This window comes from Bacillus rossius, chromosome 16 (genome assembly GCF_032445375.1).
Source record: "Bacillus rossius redtenbacheri isolate Brsri chromosome 16, Brsri_v3, whole genome shotgun sequence".
NCBI classification, from domain to species: Eukaryota; Metazoa; Arthropoda; class Insecta; order Phasmatodea; family Bacillidae; genus Bacillus; species Bacillus rossius.
The window spans coordinates 36,378,464-36,397,119 of NC_086343.1; the positions used below are offsets into that span (position 1 = coordinate 36,378,464).

At 36.6% G+C, this 18,656-nt stretch overlaps 1 protein-coding gene across 2 annotated transcripts in view; it reads right to left on the bottom strand.

Moving 5' to 3' along the window:
- The window catches only part of LOC134539920 (uncharacterized), a 159,664-nt gene that overhangs the window by 52,904 nt on the left and 88,104 nt on the right, over positions 1–18,656 (bottom strand). For both annotated transcript variants that reach the window (XM_063382273.1, XM_063382271.1), the window contains 2 exons: positions 10,708–10,835; positions 6,413–6,565 (listed from right to left, as the gene is read on the bottom strand). In XM_063382273.1, the coding sequence (XP_063238343.1) occupies positions 6,413–6,565; positions 10,708–10,822 (268 nt within the window). In that variant the 5' untranslated portion in view covers positions 10,823–10,835. The remainder of the gene's footprint in view (positions 1–6,412; positions 6,566–10,707; positions 10,836–18,656) is intronic.

The following is an 18,656-nucleotide window of genomic DNA, read 5'->3' on the forward strand; positions in this document are numbered from 1 at the left end:
CGGTCTCTACAGGCTGCTTATCTCTCACGGCGCACGTCCGTGGCGTCGAGTTCAGTTCACCGCCCTGTACGACCTTCGTAGGGGTGTCCAACTGTAATCTCACCTGGAACCTTACTGTCCCAGTAGCGCAAGACAAATGTCCGCGACGTATATTTTTTTGTGTTTGTCCAATTAATCCTGGACCATAGCAAATTTTTACGTGAGCAACTGTTCCGCTCACATCCTTTTCCCGACAGCCACATGGGAGCTGTCATGTTTGATTTCCTCCCCCCCCCTTTCCTTCTTCGAGCGGCCTCTGCCGCCCGCTTATCTTCGAGGGGTGACCACAGCTGACGTCTTTGTCGTGACGCCGGGCTCTGTTTATCTCCGCCCGCCGTAGTTACTTTATGACTGAGAGTCAAATAAGTTTATAGTTTTCCACTGTTGTCCCGCAGTAGTCAGCTAAATGTGTTTAAATTTAATTATTAAGTTTACATATGAATATTAACTATAAGTTAAGAGTACCTTTTTTAGGCTACTAATGCCATTACTAATAAACACGCACAAAATATTTAAATATAGATTTTAATTTACATATCAAGGGCTCCCCCCCATCATAATAATGATTTCAAACTATACTGAAAGACATTTGCCTCATAAGAATTTCACGTCTTACTTTATTAAAGTAATAATACTTGAAAACATAATATAGTGATAAAATAATAATAATATAATCAAGCATATTAAAATACGTATTTCCCGAAATTAAGTACCTACAAAGTGACTAGCCTCATTGTAATGTTTATAGTAATCACCGAGAGTGGTGAAATACTTTCAACCTCCAACGAGAGGTCCACTAAATTAATTTGGGTACGTTTAAGCATCCTGTCTCGAGGCTAGCCCACTCTATGTAATTTAAGATACTTTAATTTTTAATTTTTCCATATGTAAGTTCAGTCTTGAACAAGCTGCTTGCTGTAAATTGTTTTATTTTTTTTAACTTAGTAATACTTCTCTGACAGTTCTTTTTTAATCTTCATGAATTTTGTCCGACGATTTTATCTATTTAATTTTTGATTAAGTTCAATTTTTCTTAATAATCATAATTCGTAAATTAAGCAAGAATAATTTTTGTAGTGTTTTTGTATTGATTTTGCGTTAATACTTGTACATGTTTCTTTCTTTATTTTCCCTTGCATGTAAATGTGATGTACAGCGACGTACATAGATTCTGAGCACAGAAGCTGTCACATCTAGCCATTTTTTTTTTGTTTCCTTTGCATTCTACCCCTAAAGCTGTATTTCTTTTACATCGCTATCGATGATATGGTTTATTTAAGTAAGAGCTACGTGACTTCCAGACGGCAAACTGGTTTCTTTTATGTGTTTTTCTAAAATAGGAGCTAGGTCAAGCTAGCCAACGAGCAGCGCAAAAGAAGGGTCCTACGAGCCAACGAGTCGAGACTCGGTCCTCTAGGAGAAAAATCCTATGACCATAGAGTGTTACTGGGTTAGATCCCCAGCACTCACCTTTGGACGGCCTATGTTCAAACCCCCTCTCAGGCAGTGTGAAACCTATCAGCAGTCATGGAAGATCTAACCGCTCCATTATAATTTATAACCCTTTTGATTGATAATTGTTGGTTTATTGCATTTTACCTTTCTTTAAATAATTTAAATTTGAGTGCGAAGAGTCGTTAATTTATTGTTTTGTTTGCAGAAAAATTTTAAATAATAAATATTAGTTAGTTATATTGAACATCAGAGTTGTATGCGCTAAAATTTCTAAATTTGTCGAATATTTAATTTTTTTTAAAATTCATTCATTCATACGGATTGTTGATCTTTTAGGGTTCCAACCCCAATAATTTCAAAACCTGCCAAGGGAATCTTACCCTTAGGCCCTGTGTCACTCTGGGACTGAGGATCTGTTTTACCTTCGGGGAAGCAGCAAATTTGATCGTCTTCTCCATGGCCTGATTGTGCAGGGCAAAGTCCCAATGCCTTCGGCTTTTTATGAAAAGACAATTGTACAAGGGTTCTATTCCCAAATATATTTTGTAAGTTACGGGTTACCATACCCATATACAGGGGTTCCAATCCCCATATATCACTGAGTGCTCAAGGACGCATTTCCCTTGTTTCGGCCTCAGTGCTTTTCGGCCCGCCTCACAGTGCCCATCTTTAGAGTTTTGTCACGTGACACCATTCCCAACATCTGAGATCAACTTTCCTCATTACTTCATTCATCGTTTAGTGTTAATTAATTAATTATAATATACCTTCGATTTGATCAAGATATTTTTTTTTATATGTAAGTAGTTTACTACAGTAGATCCTGGTACAGGGTAAGTTTCTGGAACCCAGGTTTTTGGTGGCTCAAGTGGGCCACCCTGACTCCGTCTTTCAGGGGGGAAGTATGTGCCGTTAATTTGTAAATTCGACACAATATATTTTAAATTTTTATTATGATTTTAAATTTTTGTGTGGAAATTTTATTTGCTCTACTATAGTGTAATTTTAATTTGTTAGTCCGGTGTACTCCTCTGAGTTAAACTTTGTCTCAGTGCTCTGGAGCCCCTTTCCCATCGGCGTATTGGATATTCTGCTGGCCTAATCACTGACTGGCAGACCGCTTACCATTTCCCCCGCCTTCAGTCACGCTTCAAGCCTGTAATATCATTTCCCTTCGTGATCCTAACTGCATGGCAAGGCTGTAGCTTGCAGGCGACCAGTTCGCAGAGACGAGCTGAGATTCGCCCTTTTCATCAAGTCGTAGTGTTATATTCGCCCCTCGGTAGCCAGGACGGGGCGTAGTTTCCCACCAACGTTGCATTTTACCCCCACCCCCCCCCCCCCTCTCTCAGTTCCAAGTAAGACCAATGACCGGTCGTAACCCCCTGGGGACCGGTGACCATTCTCTAGGTCTGCCGCGCAAAAACAGTGAGCCAGAACTGACAGCAAACACTACCTAGCGACTAAGTCGCGAACTTCTCCACTTGCCTACCCTCTAAGGCACCAGAGAGCAGCACCGCTCTCCCTTGAGTTATATGGACGCCAGGCGCGAGTCGATTCTTTTTAACTCAGCCTCCTCCGATAGAGTTCTCTACGGTCGCCCAGTGTGGCCAACTTCAAGACTCCTGCTAGAGTTTTTTTTCGCCCGCGTTCGGGCAAGTTCGGTATTTTTCGGCGGGCCAGACACCCCCCTTCCACCTGTTAGAGCCGGTGGGCACTTTTTAATTACGAGTTGTGTTTCTCCGCGGGACACTTCGCGCCGCGACTGCAGACGGATCGTTTGATTATCGGCGTGTCGACGAGACTTTGCAAAACTTCCATCCGGCCACAACCGACTATGTAGTCGCCTAATTGAGGGATGCTATCCCTAAAATCTTTTCAAGTAGTTTAGTCCGTCTGCAATGTAATAGTTATTTTTTTTAGCTTTTAATTTTTTTTGAAATTTATTATTATGAAGAAATCATCCGCGTCCTGCCGCGCAATTCGCGAGCTCCCGAGCCTGGCTGACTCCACGACTACAGCGTGCTGGGCAACTCCCCTGTTTTGGTGAGTGATGATTCGCGAACCCTCCTTTTTCCCTTTAAATTTTTTTTGCGGGCATTTTCTGCCCCATAGACTGCCTGTATACCAGTTCTAATCAGCTTTGATTTGGACTGTTGCAGACAGGGTTCGATGACGGGGAGAGATTGATTGGTCTCATCTCGTGACCACCCCCCCCCCCCCTTTTCTGTTCCGAGGGTCACATTCGAAGAAACGCTTCTACTACCCGACGTGATTGCTTGAAGACCCCGGTTGGTAATGTAATTTCAACATTTCCCCTTTACCTAGCGACGTACTATCTCAGCCGGATGACCAACCCACCAGCGACCAGTGTTTTTCTCAAGAAAATGTAAAACGAATAGAACTAATATCAATTTAATCATGGGATCCATCCACTCATAATGCAAATGTTTATATTTCAAACTAAGAATGTAAATTAGTTTAAGTAAGCGCTGGCCAGCCCCAATTTCGTGTTCCTTTTGTTAATCTTGGAAAATTGTTAAATCTTTTGTATGTATGTTAAAATAATTGAAACATGATATTCATCAGGGCAAATAAAACAGGGAAACTATAGATCAAGTTAATCGTGTAGTTTTTATTTTATTGATTATAACGATCCCCCAACTTCCCCTTTGCTTGTTACAGGAAGTTCCTAAATTGTGTTTGTTCCCACCTCGTGTCGCCTCTGGTAAATCATTTCATTTCATTTAACGTATTTTTTTTTCAGCTTGTTTCCAAGGCTCTTTTAATTAATTCCAAATAATTCTATTTTGAGGCACGAGGGGTGTTACAATATAAAGAGATAAATAGAGATAGAGAGATACATAGATGAATATAGATGTATATAGAGATAAATATATATAGAGAGATGGACAGATGAGTTGTATATGTGGACCTACTTCAAACATATTACAAAACAAAACTGAATGAGGCATTGCAATGCAGGCCGAGCATAAGCTAGATAATGGAATCTTTCCAATGTTAGTAATCTCTTATATTTCAGCTTTTTTCTATATTGCTTTATAAAGTCGAAATTACATACAGACCAGGTAAATAACTATAAACTGGCAGACCATCGTCTGTCGGGATCTGAAAGTGATATAAATTAATTTTCACACTTGACATTCAAATTAAGAAGACAATTACTAACTACACCCTGTGTTCAGCCCGGGCAACGCCGGGTATTGCAGCTAGTAGTTGTTTAATATAATGCATAGCCTTCTTAAAATACTGATATATTAAAAATTCTTGCTTTTTAATTAAGAACATTTGTGAATGCGAATAACACATTTAATCTCTGTGCCCGCTGCTAGAATTCACTCCTTGAATCGTAAACTTGGCTTGCTATCATAGCTCGCAGATATCAGCATGGATCAACCCGATATTTCAAACTATTTGATAGGGCTCCGATAAAAGCGGAAAAGCTTTGAAAATATCCTTTACCCCTTTTAGGTTATGATCTCCGATTTTATAAATATACTGTCCCTATTTTTGTAATTTTTCCAAACAAATTATTTTATAAAGTTTTTGCACACGTTAGTAGTTAAACTTGTATGGCATTACTGAAATATTAATCTGAAAACTTTTAAACTAATATTGTAAAAACTAAGTATATACTTAATTGTTTATTTTTTCTCAAGCGACTGAAATCAGTCTGTAAATACTACGTAAAAAAAATCTCAACCATATTGAACTGATTCAACTTAATATATTATTAGATACCAGCTGCAGTACCCGGCGTTGCCCGGGCTAAACACATGGAGCTTTATTGTCTGCGAGCAAACTGGATAGCGCTATATGACAGTGTGTTGGACATAGAGAAATGTCACACAATTACTGTTTGTATGTTTATGACCTATTATTTTTTGTTTACCCATGGCGATCGGTTATTTATTATTTATTATTAATTATAAATTATTAAGACCATTAATCGAAATAAAAAGTATCCTATCTCTCAAGTTGAAAAAATTACCCATAAATGTCAAGAGTTCACTGGAAACAAACATCAGGACACTGGATTCATATATATTAAGAAAAATTATGATGTTATTAAATATTTTTTTAGTTGTATAGCGACGAGATTTAATTAAATCCCTTGAGTTTAACAACCACGCGCTCTACCGTTGCGCTACTAAGCCTGTTGGGAATCAAGGAAAAGAATATGCACTATAATCATTGTAATATCAGTTTCCTTATGTATTTTAAATAGTGAATATTTTTCTATGATATTTTAGACTACTAAATTAATTCCACAGTAGTTTCACCATTTAAATTTCAATTTGGCACACCAATTCGTTTGGTATGTCCCCTAATATTTACTAAAGTGACTACATAATTATTGCTAACATATTTCCGTTCATGAACTTCCATTCGATTTTCACTGGATGCTGTATACTGAGAGCTAAGATGTTCATACATCAAAAATTCCAATATAATTTATATAATTTCCACCAAAAAATTATTGATACCATTAAATTAATTAATATACATACAAATAAAATAAGATTAAATTAATGTATGAATATTGTATGTTTGTCATTTGAATCCTCTAAAAAGTTGGTGAAGAAATAGTTCATACCACTATTACCTCTACTAGCAAGACCGTTTGACAAGAGGGTGGGCGAGAAAAGATGAGAGTGGGTATATACTCCCCTCCCCCCACTTATGACTCCCTGAAAACCTAAAAAAAAATTCTCTCTCAACAACCAAAGGAAAGAATTTGAAAGTAAACAGCTGACAAAGAGTTACTATTTCTCCAACCACCTTTTCGGACAGGAGTTGTTTGTGATAGCATGAAACCACGAAGGATGGACCGGGATAGCGAGTGTAAGTCTGCACCTCAAGAGGATGGCGATGTCGAGAGAGAGGGAGCGAGAACCTTTCTTGAGATCCATGTCGTCCATGTCGGAGTTGGCGATGGACTGGAGCTGCTTCTGGAACCGGCGCGCGATCTTCTTGCGCACGTAGTCGGCCTCGATCTCCTGCTTGGTGCGCGGGATGCGGAACCGCAGGCAGCAGCACAGCAGCACCACTGCGGCCAGAGGTGCGGGCTGCGTGACGTCACTGGCCTGCCCACCCTCCTCATACACGGGAAGCCTTCATTTCACAGACGAGAGAGCCGAACCCGAAGTTCATGCTGCTTTTTTTTTCCGTACCACAACAGGTGTATTTATTTGGGATGTAGCTTACTCATACGTAGGGACATCTGTATTTCGCGAATACATTTCGTGTCAAGGTATTTCACCAAATACTGTATCTTTTCTCCTGTGGTTATTTGCTGAGGTCGGTGAGAGGTGTCGTCCCGCTCTTAACGGGGCCAATGAGAATGTGGTCACCGTACTGCTGCACCCTCACAATTTGCCACGACTCTTAGAAAAAGCTACAGTGTTTTGTGAAAAACCTTGACATGAAATGAAATCGTGAAATACAGGTGTCCCTACTCATACGTCATACGCCGTTCTATCTCATTGTATAAACCGGTGTGGCATTAAATTTTGCGGTCGATTAGGATAGGTTAGTAACATTATAAATACTTTAAAACATTGTGGATGATTGGTTATATTAGGTAAGTATAGCTACATTTAAAAATACTGTAAAATCATTTTATGGTTGCCTACTAAATAACTTTTTAATATGTAGCTATCCAGCGCTAGGAAACCGTTTACATGATTTCACAGTATCTTTAATGTAGCTATACTAACCAAATCAACCGTCCACAATGTTTTAAAGTATTTATAATGTAGCTAACCTAACCTTATTTACCATTAGTTATCATGAGTTGTCCAAAATAAACATTCACGGACACACGGCAAACGAAAAATATGGCGGCGTACAAATAAATACCGTTGAATTGTTTATGGTCTTTCCTTTTATCAACATCGCCATATTTATTTACAATGAACAAAAAAAAAAACCGAAGATGCACGATCGAGCGTTTGTCTCTCTCGTCTGTGAAAAGAAGGCTTCCCCTCACACACACCCAGCACTCCGCGCAGAGAGCACGTGTGAACCAGGAACCGCACTCGGCGAACCCACGTTTAGCGCTGCATCTGGACAACCCAATTATACAATATCCTTGTTGCACCGATTACTTCGTACCCTTTAACACAAGTAGTGGAATTAATTTTTATTTTACACTAAAAAAAAATATGTAACTTGTAAAGAGACGTGACTTTGTGTTTGTAGTTTCATACGAACTATAAATCAATATTTCTGCAAGACAATAATGTGAAAAGAATATGAAATAAGTATAATTTTTTCTTTGAAACCTACACTTCTAATTTTAATGAAAGAATTATCATTATGGACGGAGAGACAAACAAAAAAAATCAAAGAATTAATTTTGCAAGCTAACAGCTGACAGATTTCAGGAAACGACTAAATAAAATTTGTAAGTCACAACTTAGACTTCACAGACCTATACATAGTAGAGAAATTTCCAAACATTTTTTTTGCTCCCGCCTATTTGGGACGCCATCTTGCTCTTTGAGTCGAGCCGCACGAAATACATTCATTCTAAAGATACATGTTACCGTTGGCTATAAGTCTATCTACGCAATACACGCAATGGCAAAGAAACGCAAGAGACAAAATGTTTAGAAATCACATTTAAAAGCACTTGCAGATAAACTACGCAAAGCGCAGTTAAGCAACGCAAGTATTGTTTAACTTCCAAATTCTTTGCGTTTTGGCTTTCGTTTTCGACGGCCACATTTGAGGAGGAGTGTTCCGAAATCTTTTAAAGACGTAGAAGATATGTGCATAGGACAGCACGATATTCTGGTTATCTCATTCATCATGTTTACACTAGTTAAATTTTCAAGCAGTCATAGAAAATAATTTTTTAATTAATTTATAGACAATGTTTTTCGTTTAGTAAATATGGATTATCAAGACAAGCCCGGGGTAAAAACATGTTTTTTTTTATTGTTTTACATTTTAAAGTTATAGAATTGGTGACGTCTGACGACTTACATGTTGTTATAAACAACTGTGATTTTCTCGCGTTGGCTGCGTCTTGCGTCGTTGCGTTCCTTGCGTCGTTGCGTCATTGCGTCAAATTAACGAACGTTCGGCCACTCTTTCAGACAAAACTTGGTGTCGTTTGAAGGCCAGCCCGGTGATCAAACATAGCGCGAAATGATGAGTATCTAATGGTGCTGTTGGAAAGAGGAACATAGTATGCTGTGGTGGTGTTATAGACTGTAAGATGGAACGCTGGGTTATCAGCCAATTTAGTAAATGAAACGTTTGCATTGTAAGGCACCAGAGAGTGTAAAATTAAACTACGAAATAAGCCAGTTTTCTACTGGGCCACAAAACATTTTAAGGGAAATGTATTTTCAGGAGTAGGGTGTGATGATATCTGTCTGGGGGCATGGGGGAGGAAATAGATACACGGATATAATTCTGCATCACATCCAAACAATGCTGGCTGTGTGAGAACATGGACTGGAAAAATTCGCGGTTTCAATTACCACTAGGATAGACTCCACGATTCTCTATGTACTCGGGCAACTATCATCTGGTCATTGACTACAAACTCGGGACACCTGTTTACTGCGAATATTATGATTCCATACTTCTTTTGTTGAGTGTTTGCCATTGGCTCAGAGTCCTTCAGGTAAACTGCAGTCCAATAACTGACGCAGCATTAAGCTAAACGAGTTTGGATTCCAGCCTGTCTCGAAAGGAATCCGCGAAATTTTCCGGACTCTTTATGAGTATAAGACACCCGCAATTTTTGCATTACTTTTAGGAGAGTGTCTAGAATGCATATCATTATAACAACAATATAACCTTTGAAAGCGCACGGACAACTGGTAACGCCCTGACGAGAATAATTAAAAATATTTACTAAGATACATAATTCTTAACACCAAATCGATTGCACAACCGTTTGAAGTTAATCTGGAAAGCTGCCAATGAACTAAATACACTGACTTGATTGTACATGAATGTAGTAACCAAAGAAAAAATAATTAAGTATAATTTTACAACTTTCAAAGGTAAACAGTGGTGTTTAATGTCGGTTTTTCTATTATTTTGTGTGTTTTTCATGTGATATCTTAAGTATACCAGTATAAAAGCATTAGCTTCGTGTTGTTTAAAACAAGCAATGCCTGGTGAATTCGTTAGGCCAAACAAAATGTCAATAGTTAAACGTGCACAAGTATCTCAAACATTTTGAGGACTTGAATAAGTTCCAGAAATGATAGGAAACAACAAAATATATATAATAATAACTCAAATGATAAAATTCACTTATTTATGATTATGAGACGCTTTAGTTGCTCTAAACGAAGCCGAATAAAACATAAATAAATAAAATAAACTGACTTTCATTTCAAAAAGTGGCACATGCGACACTAAGATATGAAGAGTCTAGTGAAGCAGGTAATGCAAAATAACTCGTAGCCTCTGCACAGTCGTGTCGAACCAACACAAGAGCAGCAGTGGCGCTCACAGCAGGCGGCGGCGGCTCTGGCAAACTCTCTGAGCAGCTGTCGTACAAGGCAGGATACAGTTGAAAAACATGACATTGAGTGATGAAAGATTGTCCTTGGATAATTTGCCAATTTATGGATTTGAATACTGAATTTTAGTCTTTTTTTAATTTTTATCAAAAAATTTTAACATATGAGTTAATGAAATCAAGTTAACGTGTATTCATTAAAATTTAAAAAAAATTACAAAATGTGAGCGAAACATTAATACTTGCAAGTGATGTGTAACATCTAACATTGGTAACTAGCAAACTCAGTTCTTATATACCTACATATAACACGAAACTCGAACAGAAAATCCAACGTATAATTCCTTAAAATAATGCCTATTGTGATAAATATACGCAAGTTGTGTTTTAACTGCATTTCTGGACGCGAATCACATGTAGTTTCCGCTCCCGCCGTTATAATTCGCTGCCGGAGCAGCTACGTCGACTATTGAATCCAAATCTTTTTACTATACAATGAAAAATACCTAACCACAGTTTGAACCTGATTTTCCACAGGATTTCATCAAACCGTTAGTACTATGAAATCTCCATTTTTGTATTCGTAGACTTTGGTTCGCGCCACCCCCACAGAAGGCAGCACCGTGGCTCCCGTCGCGTCCACGAAGCGCGCCCGAGGGAACGGGCGGGAGAAGGTTCAGGCACTAACAGCCGCTCACCCAGGGCCAGCAGGCTGGCGAAGCTCAGGAACATGATGTGCCACGTGCGGAAGCCGCCCACCAGTGGCTGTTCCAGCCAGTCGGCCTGCACGACCACCGCCCCGTCGGCGTCCATCGGCACCTCTCTCCTGCGGCACACGGCAAGTCCCGCTAGCAACAGCAGCAGTACGTACTAGCCGGTCCGAGCGCAGGCGCCAGGCGGTGGTGGCGGCTGTGGTGTTTTCCGCCATCTTGGATTGTGACGTCACGGCAGCCATATTGGTTCAAGGTCGAGGTCGAGGTCATCCAAGATGGCCGCCGAATCTTCAAAATCCAAGATGACCGCCATGACGTCACAATCCAAGATGGCCGCCGTGACGTCACAATACAAGATGGCCGCCGTGACGTCACAATCCAAGATGGCGGAAAGTACCGCCACCACCGCCTGGCGCCTGCGCTCGGACCGGCTATTACATACTTCTAACAGCCTGCGTCTGGTCGTGGCCAGTACGCGCGTACAAATCACACTCCATTTACCGACTTTCAATCGAACAATTGAACTGCAATAAAATGAGTCTTTCGTATTTTTTTCGATAACTGGATGTTCGTACAAACCTACCCGTATTCAGACTTACTTGTTATGTTTCGTTTTAAAAAAAAAAATACAGCAATACTTGAAAGAAAGAAGAGTGGATTTGTTGTTGACACTAAAGTTTTTGAATTTTTTTTAATATACCGAGATTATGATAGTGGATTCGTGATCAATAGCAAGTGAACTCGATACCCGTAAATTTACGAACGTAAATTAAAGGTGAAAAATTCCGAGGAAGTTACTACAAGCTGGAAATTTTAGTTAATCACATGTTTGGCGATTATACTGGTGATAAAGGATGTCGTTAAAAGTTATTGATGAGTTTTTAAATACCCAAACATGTTATCTTATGAAACATAAATCGTGTGTGTAGAAATTTTTTTTAACATCAGGTCTTAGGTTAAATATAAATAAGAATTACGAAAGTAAATTAACTCGGCAACGCGTGTAAAATATTACTTGCAGTAGCTATGAGTGATTTAGCGTTTTTTTATGCTGTTCCGCAAAATAATTCAGATTAGACCAGATGTCTTGTTGGAAGCTATAATCGTAACCAGCAGTATATTTTCCTTCGTGGTTAGGTATAGCTTGTAGTACTACCGCCCAACCCCCACTCATTCTCGATTAGAATATCAGTATAAAAAAGTTAAGCGTTAAGGGGAGAAATATTCAAAATAAAGACATCATTTTCAAATCAATAATGTTTCGATTATAACATATAGTTTTAGTTAGTTATTAGTAAAAATCTCTCTTCTTTGAGATACAAACGAAATTTAGGATGAAGGCAAGAATTAAGCCCATTAATTGGCTCCAAAAAAATTTTTTCCTATGATAGCATTGACGTTCAGTTTTTAATCTTATTTTAAGAATGGAAACCACTTTAGATTGCACTGCTTGAGATATTTCAGAAGGATAAACATTGATAAATTACGGAATTAAGCAGTCACATGAGTATATTTATTTAAAGAACTTCTCTATGCACGCTGAATTTAAAAAATATATATATTTATTAAATTAAGTTAGCTACATGTAAACTATTTTCATAACTTATTTATTTTAGTTTGTGAAAGTCGCCAATGTGTTAGTTTTTAACTTGTAATTGATATGCATGTATAAAATATTCTAAAAATAATAATTTACGGTATAAAACCAGGGCGGGGAGAAGTGAAGCTGACATTTAATTTTTTAATACACAAGAAGATAGTCTGATCCAATACGAATCTCTGGTAGTTTCATTAATAATGTTTCCTTTTTTTTTGTCTACCGAGTTTATCTATTTATTGCAGTACCTGTCAAAATCCTAGCATCGTAGCTGAAACCCAGTATCAATAATCAGTGTTTTAAAAGTAAATCAACTATTTTTTATAGGAAATTCCAATAGCGAATAAACTGAGGCATGGGCAAGTTTTTTTTAAATGTTTTATGACCTTCCCGATGCCCATTAGCCTTTATGGTTTAGCAGTTTGTTTTGTCTACGCGAAAATGATGGCTAAGCCACGCCCCCTGGCTCCAGAGATTGGTACAGCCAGGATCTGACTGGTATATCTTCCCTCCTCACCAACTGCGTAAAACTCCCGTGTGCTGTGATTGTAATTAAAATCGTTAAAAAACAAATCGGGTTACTGCGGGAACGATGATACTTATCAAAATAAAACGAGTTATAAATATTACTTTACGACAAATATTACTATCGTGCTATGTTTAACTAAAATCATTGCATATATTTTCTGCTATCCAAAATAAAAAAATGTAAGACATAAAAGAAATTGAGGAATGTTGCATAAGTAATCGAATAAAATAGTACCAAACTACCCCCTATTCTAATATATATTCTACGGAAAAAAAACATGATTTCATCGCAGTTTTGTTACAAGTATTGTTTGTATAAAGAACATGCAATGAAATGCACTATGTACTTCCCTTGTAAATATACATTCATACTGTAGTAATTAAATATTATTTAATAATAAAATTAAAGTTAAATTTAATATTTATACTATTCGGAGACAAAAGAATAGTTTTGAGTTAAATATCTCTTTAGATTATTTATTTATTACAGAGTTTATTTATTAAACATTAAAATAAAAGTGTCGAAACAATTAAAACCCAGCAAAATCAAGATCTTAACTTTTCGCTGATAAATATAAGATAATTTATTTTATTTTATTAAATAAAACTTAACCCCTTTGTACCTACACTCTTAGTGGTCAAACATTGAAAAATGAGGGGGGAAACATCTTTCGTAACTTTTTCAGCTTAACACTTTCCCCCTTTATTATATTCTTTAATTAAAATTTTTCTTTGTTCAATTAAAGTTTTCTTTTTTTTATTTCCTTAGGTGTCGAATTTTGAATATTGTAATTTTTTATTTTTGTGTTAATATATCGTACCCAGTAACTTCTTAGATGATATATTAGAGTCAGAGATTATTTAATATTGGAAAAAAATACTTGATCGCCCTTTTTCACCCTTTTCACCTTTTTACTCCTTTTTTGATATAAAAAAAGTAAATATTAATAACACTATGTTAAAACTGTTTGTAGGCTTCTTTTTCTTTCAAAGTTCATATAAATCAATTTAACAGTTATTGCGTAGTGAATTATTAATATAACAGAACAATACTTTTTTAATATTTGATATTTGGTCCTTTCAATTACTTTCTTCCAATTACTTTAACTCTTTTTTTCCACGTGAAGAAATGTATGTGTTACAGAGTTACTTTAAGTTAAGATACATTTCATTTGATCTTAAAGATTTTTGATTTAATATTTCTAAATACAATTTTAAAGCTTTTGTGGCAACATACAATCTTTAATATAAGAAGCAATTCTGTTTTAAAATAAGATGTAGATAACAATGTTTTAGATAATAGTTAATATCAATACATAATATGTTTATTTCTGTATTGATACGTTTTGGATCGAGCGAATGAAAAATTTTCAGATATAAAAAAAATTAATTTAGCTATAAAAAACGCATAAAATAATCAGGATAGACAATGGCCATTTCTATGATGATATGGTTTATATACCCCTATAAATATAATTTTGAAAAATATATTTTTTTTGTATACGATACATTTTACGCAGGAAATTTTGGGCTAACACACACATACACACATATATTTAATTATTTTGTTTTTTTGACGTGACAACGTCTGATAAATCGATGAACTCCGGCTGCACCACGAAAAAGGATCCCGTTACGCACATCGTTCCGTTGCGCTGTGTCCCGTTACGCTCATTGTACGATTGCGCCGCATCTATCTCTCTTCCACTCGATTGGCCTATGCGTCCGAGGAGAAGAAAGACAGCGGCAGCACACAACTTACATCTACACGTGAACTGTTTCGTCGACTGTTTATAAAGTGAAGTGAACAGATAATGTGGTTTTCATTGCTTATTACAACAACAATTTCGGCAATAAAGGTTAATTATACTTGCATTTTAAAACTCTGATTACTAGTATAATTTCAAGTACCTATTAATTCTTTAATTATAAAAAAAATACCATATGTCGGCAAATGCAGTAATAATAGGTTATGTTACAATTACCTACCTAAAAAATTATGGTGATTCATATAATTGATGATCGATATTTAATTACAGTTTATTTATATGAAAACTTGTTCATAATTATATTTAAACTTTATAGCTGAACGCCAGTTTTTAAAATTAATTACAGGTCATCTATACGTAAACTGTTTCGTCGACTGTTTATAAAGTGAAGTGAAAAGTTAATGTGGTTTTTATTGCTTACTACAACAACAATTTCGGCAATAAAGGTTAATTATTCTTGCATTTTAAAAATCTGATTACTGGTATAATTTCAAGTATTTATTCTTTTATTATTAAAATATAAATGATTCAATTTTATTCATAAAATTATGCAATCATTTAATCAATGTTTTCTAATGACGTCACGTTAAAGTTAAACTATCGTCCGTAAACCGACTTTACAGACAACCAATTTTTTTTTCCAATTTATTCAATTTATTATATTTTTATCATGCCATAATATGATTTACATTTCTTTGCACACGACCAAAAGGCTGCAATTTTAATTTATTGTATAGCGATCTTTGCTTAAATGATTGCCTGGGGTACCCGCCAGTAGGCCTAAAATAATTTGGCCTAAAATTAGGCTAAATATTTTTAGGCCATGTGACTTTATGCCAAACAATTATAGGTCAAATGATTTTAGGTCAAATATCTTTATGCCAAACGACTTAAGGCGAAATAATTTTAGGTCAAATGACTTTAGGCCAAAAAAATTTATGTCAAATGGCTTTAGGCCAAATACATTTAGGCCAAACATCTTTAGGCCAAATAATTTTAGGTCAAATAAATTATATTATGTCACTTTATGCCAAATGCCTTTAGGCGAAATAATTTTAGGTCAAATGACTTTAGGCCAAACAACTTTATGTCAAATGGCTTTAGGCCAAATCTGTTTAGGCCAAAAGTCTTTAGGCCAAATAATTTTAGGTCAAATAAGTTTCCGAAAATTATTTTAGGTCAAATGATTTTAGGCCAAACAATTTTTGGTCATTTGGTAGAAAGTAACTTTATTTCTGGCAATAAGAAGTGCTTGCACTTTTAGCTCTCTCTATCTCTATCTAACTGCCACATGCTTCGAACATTCAACATGGATAGAAAACTCAAAATAAGTTTAGCGGATTAAACACTGATGAACCTTTTTGTTCTCAAGTTTTTTGTTTGCTTGTTATTTACATATTGCTTCTATGGTGGTTATTTTAATAAGCGAAATTGGTGAATGAATATTTTATTTTCTGGTTAATTCGTTTAATAAATACCCCGTCCCTGGAAAATTCCAATAATGTGCACCACATGTTTTATGTGAGTGTCTTGTCATACTGTCCTTATCACAATTGTGTGGTTTGAGTTGAGTGAACCAGAATAAATTAATAAATAACATGAGTAAGACTTGTTTAACTATATATTACTTAGGTGATAGGTAAAGTTCCCTAATAAATAACTAACAGTATCAGTATCAGTATCCAGTAGGCTACCTAACTGAATACATAAAACCAACTGTAAACATAACATCAATAAACAACACGGAAACTATCTTTGGTCTACCATCTGGCGATCTCGGGTTCGGTCCTTATCCTTGGCTGAGAGAGATTTTGGAGAAAATAAAAACGACAGTGGTGCCGTCTGGTTCCGAGTGAGGGTATTATGGAGTAGGCGGGTAATATGGAATAGGCTGTAAGGTGCTGAAACCTGTAAGAGAGCGGTCGAACTACATCCCTGTGTTCGCTAGAGGCCATGTATTCAGTCGCACGAACGTCGGTCATGTATGGGCAGTTTTATAATCAATTGTTTGGTTTTTGCAATTGGAAAGTTTGTGCAGGTGAATGTTTCAAACGTGCTAACAGTATTTAGAAGTTTATTAACACTGTTAATCATGATGTATGATTAAGAGTAAGAGACCACAGTGTTATTTCCAAGAATGTAGTCTTTCATTTTCATCTAGTATAGGAGAAGGCAAATTTTAAACATGGCGAGTCGGGTAATATGGAATACCTTCTATAACATTTTACCTGACGAAAGTGTAGGAATTCCAAATTGACCGACATTTGATAAAAAAGTAAATGTATGCTATGAATGTTTATTTAACTTGTAAGAAAACAAATAGAAATATTTATATTCCAGTTATTGTAAGAAAATAGTGTAATTACAAATAATAAATAGCTAGGAATTAGGTAAGTGTAAATTGTTTTCAAGCTTAATATCGTTGTATGTAAGGCCACTTAAAAAAACAATTATTGCTATAGCGCTAAAAATAACACATGCACAAAGAATGCAAATTAAATATTCTAATGGCACTCGTTACAGCGTATTCTTTAGGGAGTTTTAATTTTTCAATATTGCCAATGCACGTTCGCACATTTGACAGAAAAGAAGTCACCTAACGTAGCCTATTAGGCTTATGCAATGTTTTTCTGTGCATGTGCCAAATTTGAATGCAACTTTTAGGCATTGTACATGTCACCTTGTTGTGGAGCCTAAATCCAGGTTTTTAACTTCTTATGACGACCATTACAACACAAGGGGTTATATAAGCTACAGTCTCTTTTTTTCTCTCTTCCAGAGATGGATAAAAAGAAAGAAGACAAAACTAAGAAAAGGAAGCTATGTTAGGATGATCAAATGGCAAAAACAATTCGCGCTGTTAGGGGAAGAATATGGAATACCTCAATGCATCTAAAGTGTTTCAGGTACCAAGGGATACACTCTTTAGACTTGCCAACATTAAGGAGTTTGACATCAAGAAAGCTGCATCTACAAAACTTTGTCGTAAACCATTATTGATTCCTGAGTTGGAGGACTTAATTAGTTAAAATGGAAGCTATGTTTTATGGCCATACCCGCAAATATGTTTTTGTATTATCATTTCAGCTAGCTGTGCGCAATATCATAGGCCATCAAATTGGACAAAACGACAGAGCAGGGAAAGATTGGTTTCATGGGTTTAAGACAAGGAATAAGAGTAGTATATAATAGGGGCTCCGAGGACACGGGTCCGGGGCGAGGTACGAGGTGCCGAGCCACATATCAGAATGTGACATCACGGCGGCCATCTTGGATGAGTGTGACCTTGACCTTTGACCTTGACCTTGACGCGACGGCAATTATATATACGCCATCTTGGATCCGCCATCTTTAAATCGAGTGCCCCACTCACTCTTAACTAAATTTTCGTCATGACCGCCATATTGATTTTTTTGCTGTTCCGCTGGAGGCCGCCATCTTGGATGCCGTCGACCTTGTTTCTGCTGTTTGTTCCTAGATAGCGCCAGCGTCGCTCTTGATTTTTTTTCTGTTCCCCTGGAGGCCGCCATATATGATACCGTCGACTTTGTTTCTGCTGTTTGAATATAGAGAGCGCCAGCGTTGCTGTCTCATCACGTAAGGTCGATGTTCCATTACCTAACATAGCCTTTATGGTCCTTATCGACATATTAAATTAATTTTTTATACAAAATACATTGGAAGAGCTGTGATTCGAACCCTCGCAGTTCTGATCTCTAGGTTGGAAAACATACGCCTTTAACCGCACGGCCATCGGTACATTTACCAGAGTGAGAATTAAATAAGGTCTATATAAAAATAACATGCATATTCGGACTTGTAATTTTTTATTTTATTTTAAGAAATAATGAGTACCACCTGTTCGAGACAGAAACACCATCTTGTATTAAGACGTAACTGTTGCAATGATCGTTACGGTCGTAATCTTGAAAATCTGTAATTTTTATGCTGGAAATTCCGAAAAAATTCCAAAAAATAATTTAAAAATTTCCTACTTCAAATGTTTAGTTATATAAACGATTTCGGTCCTCGGTTTTATT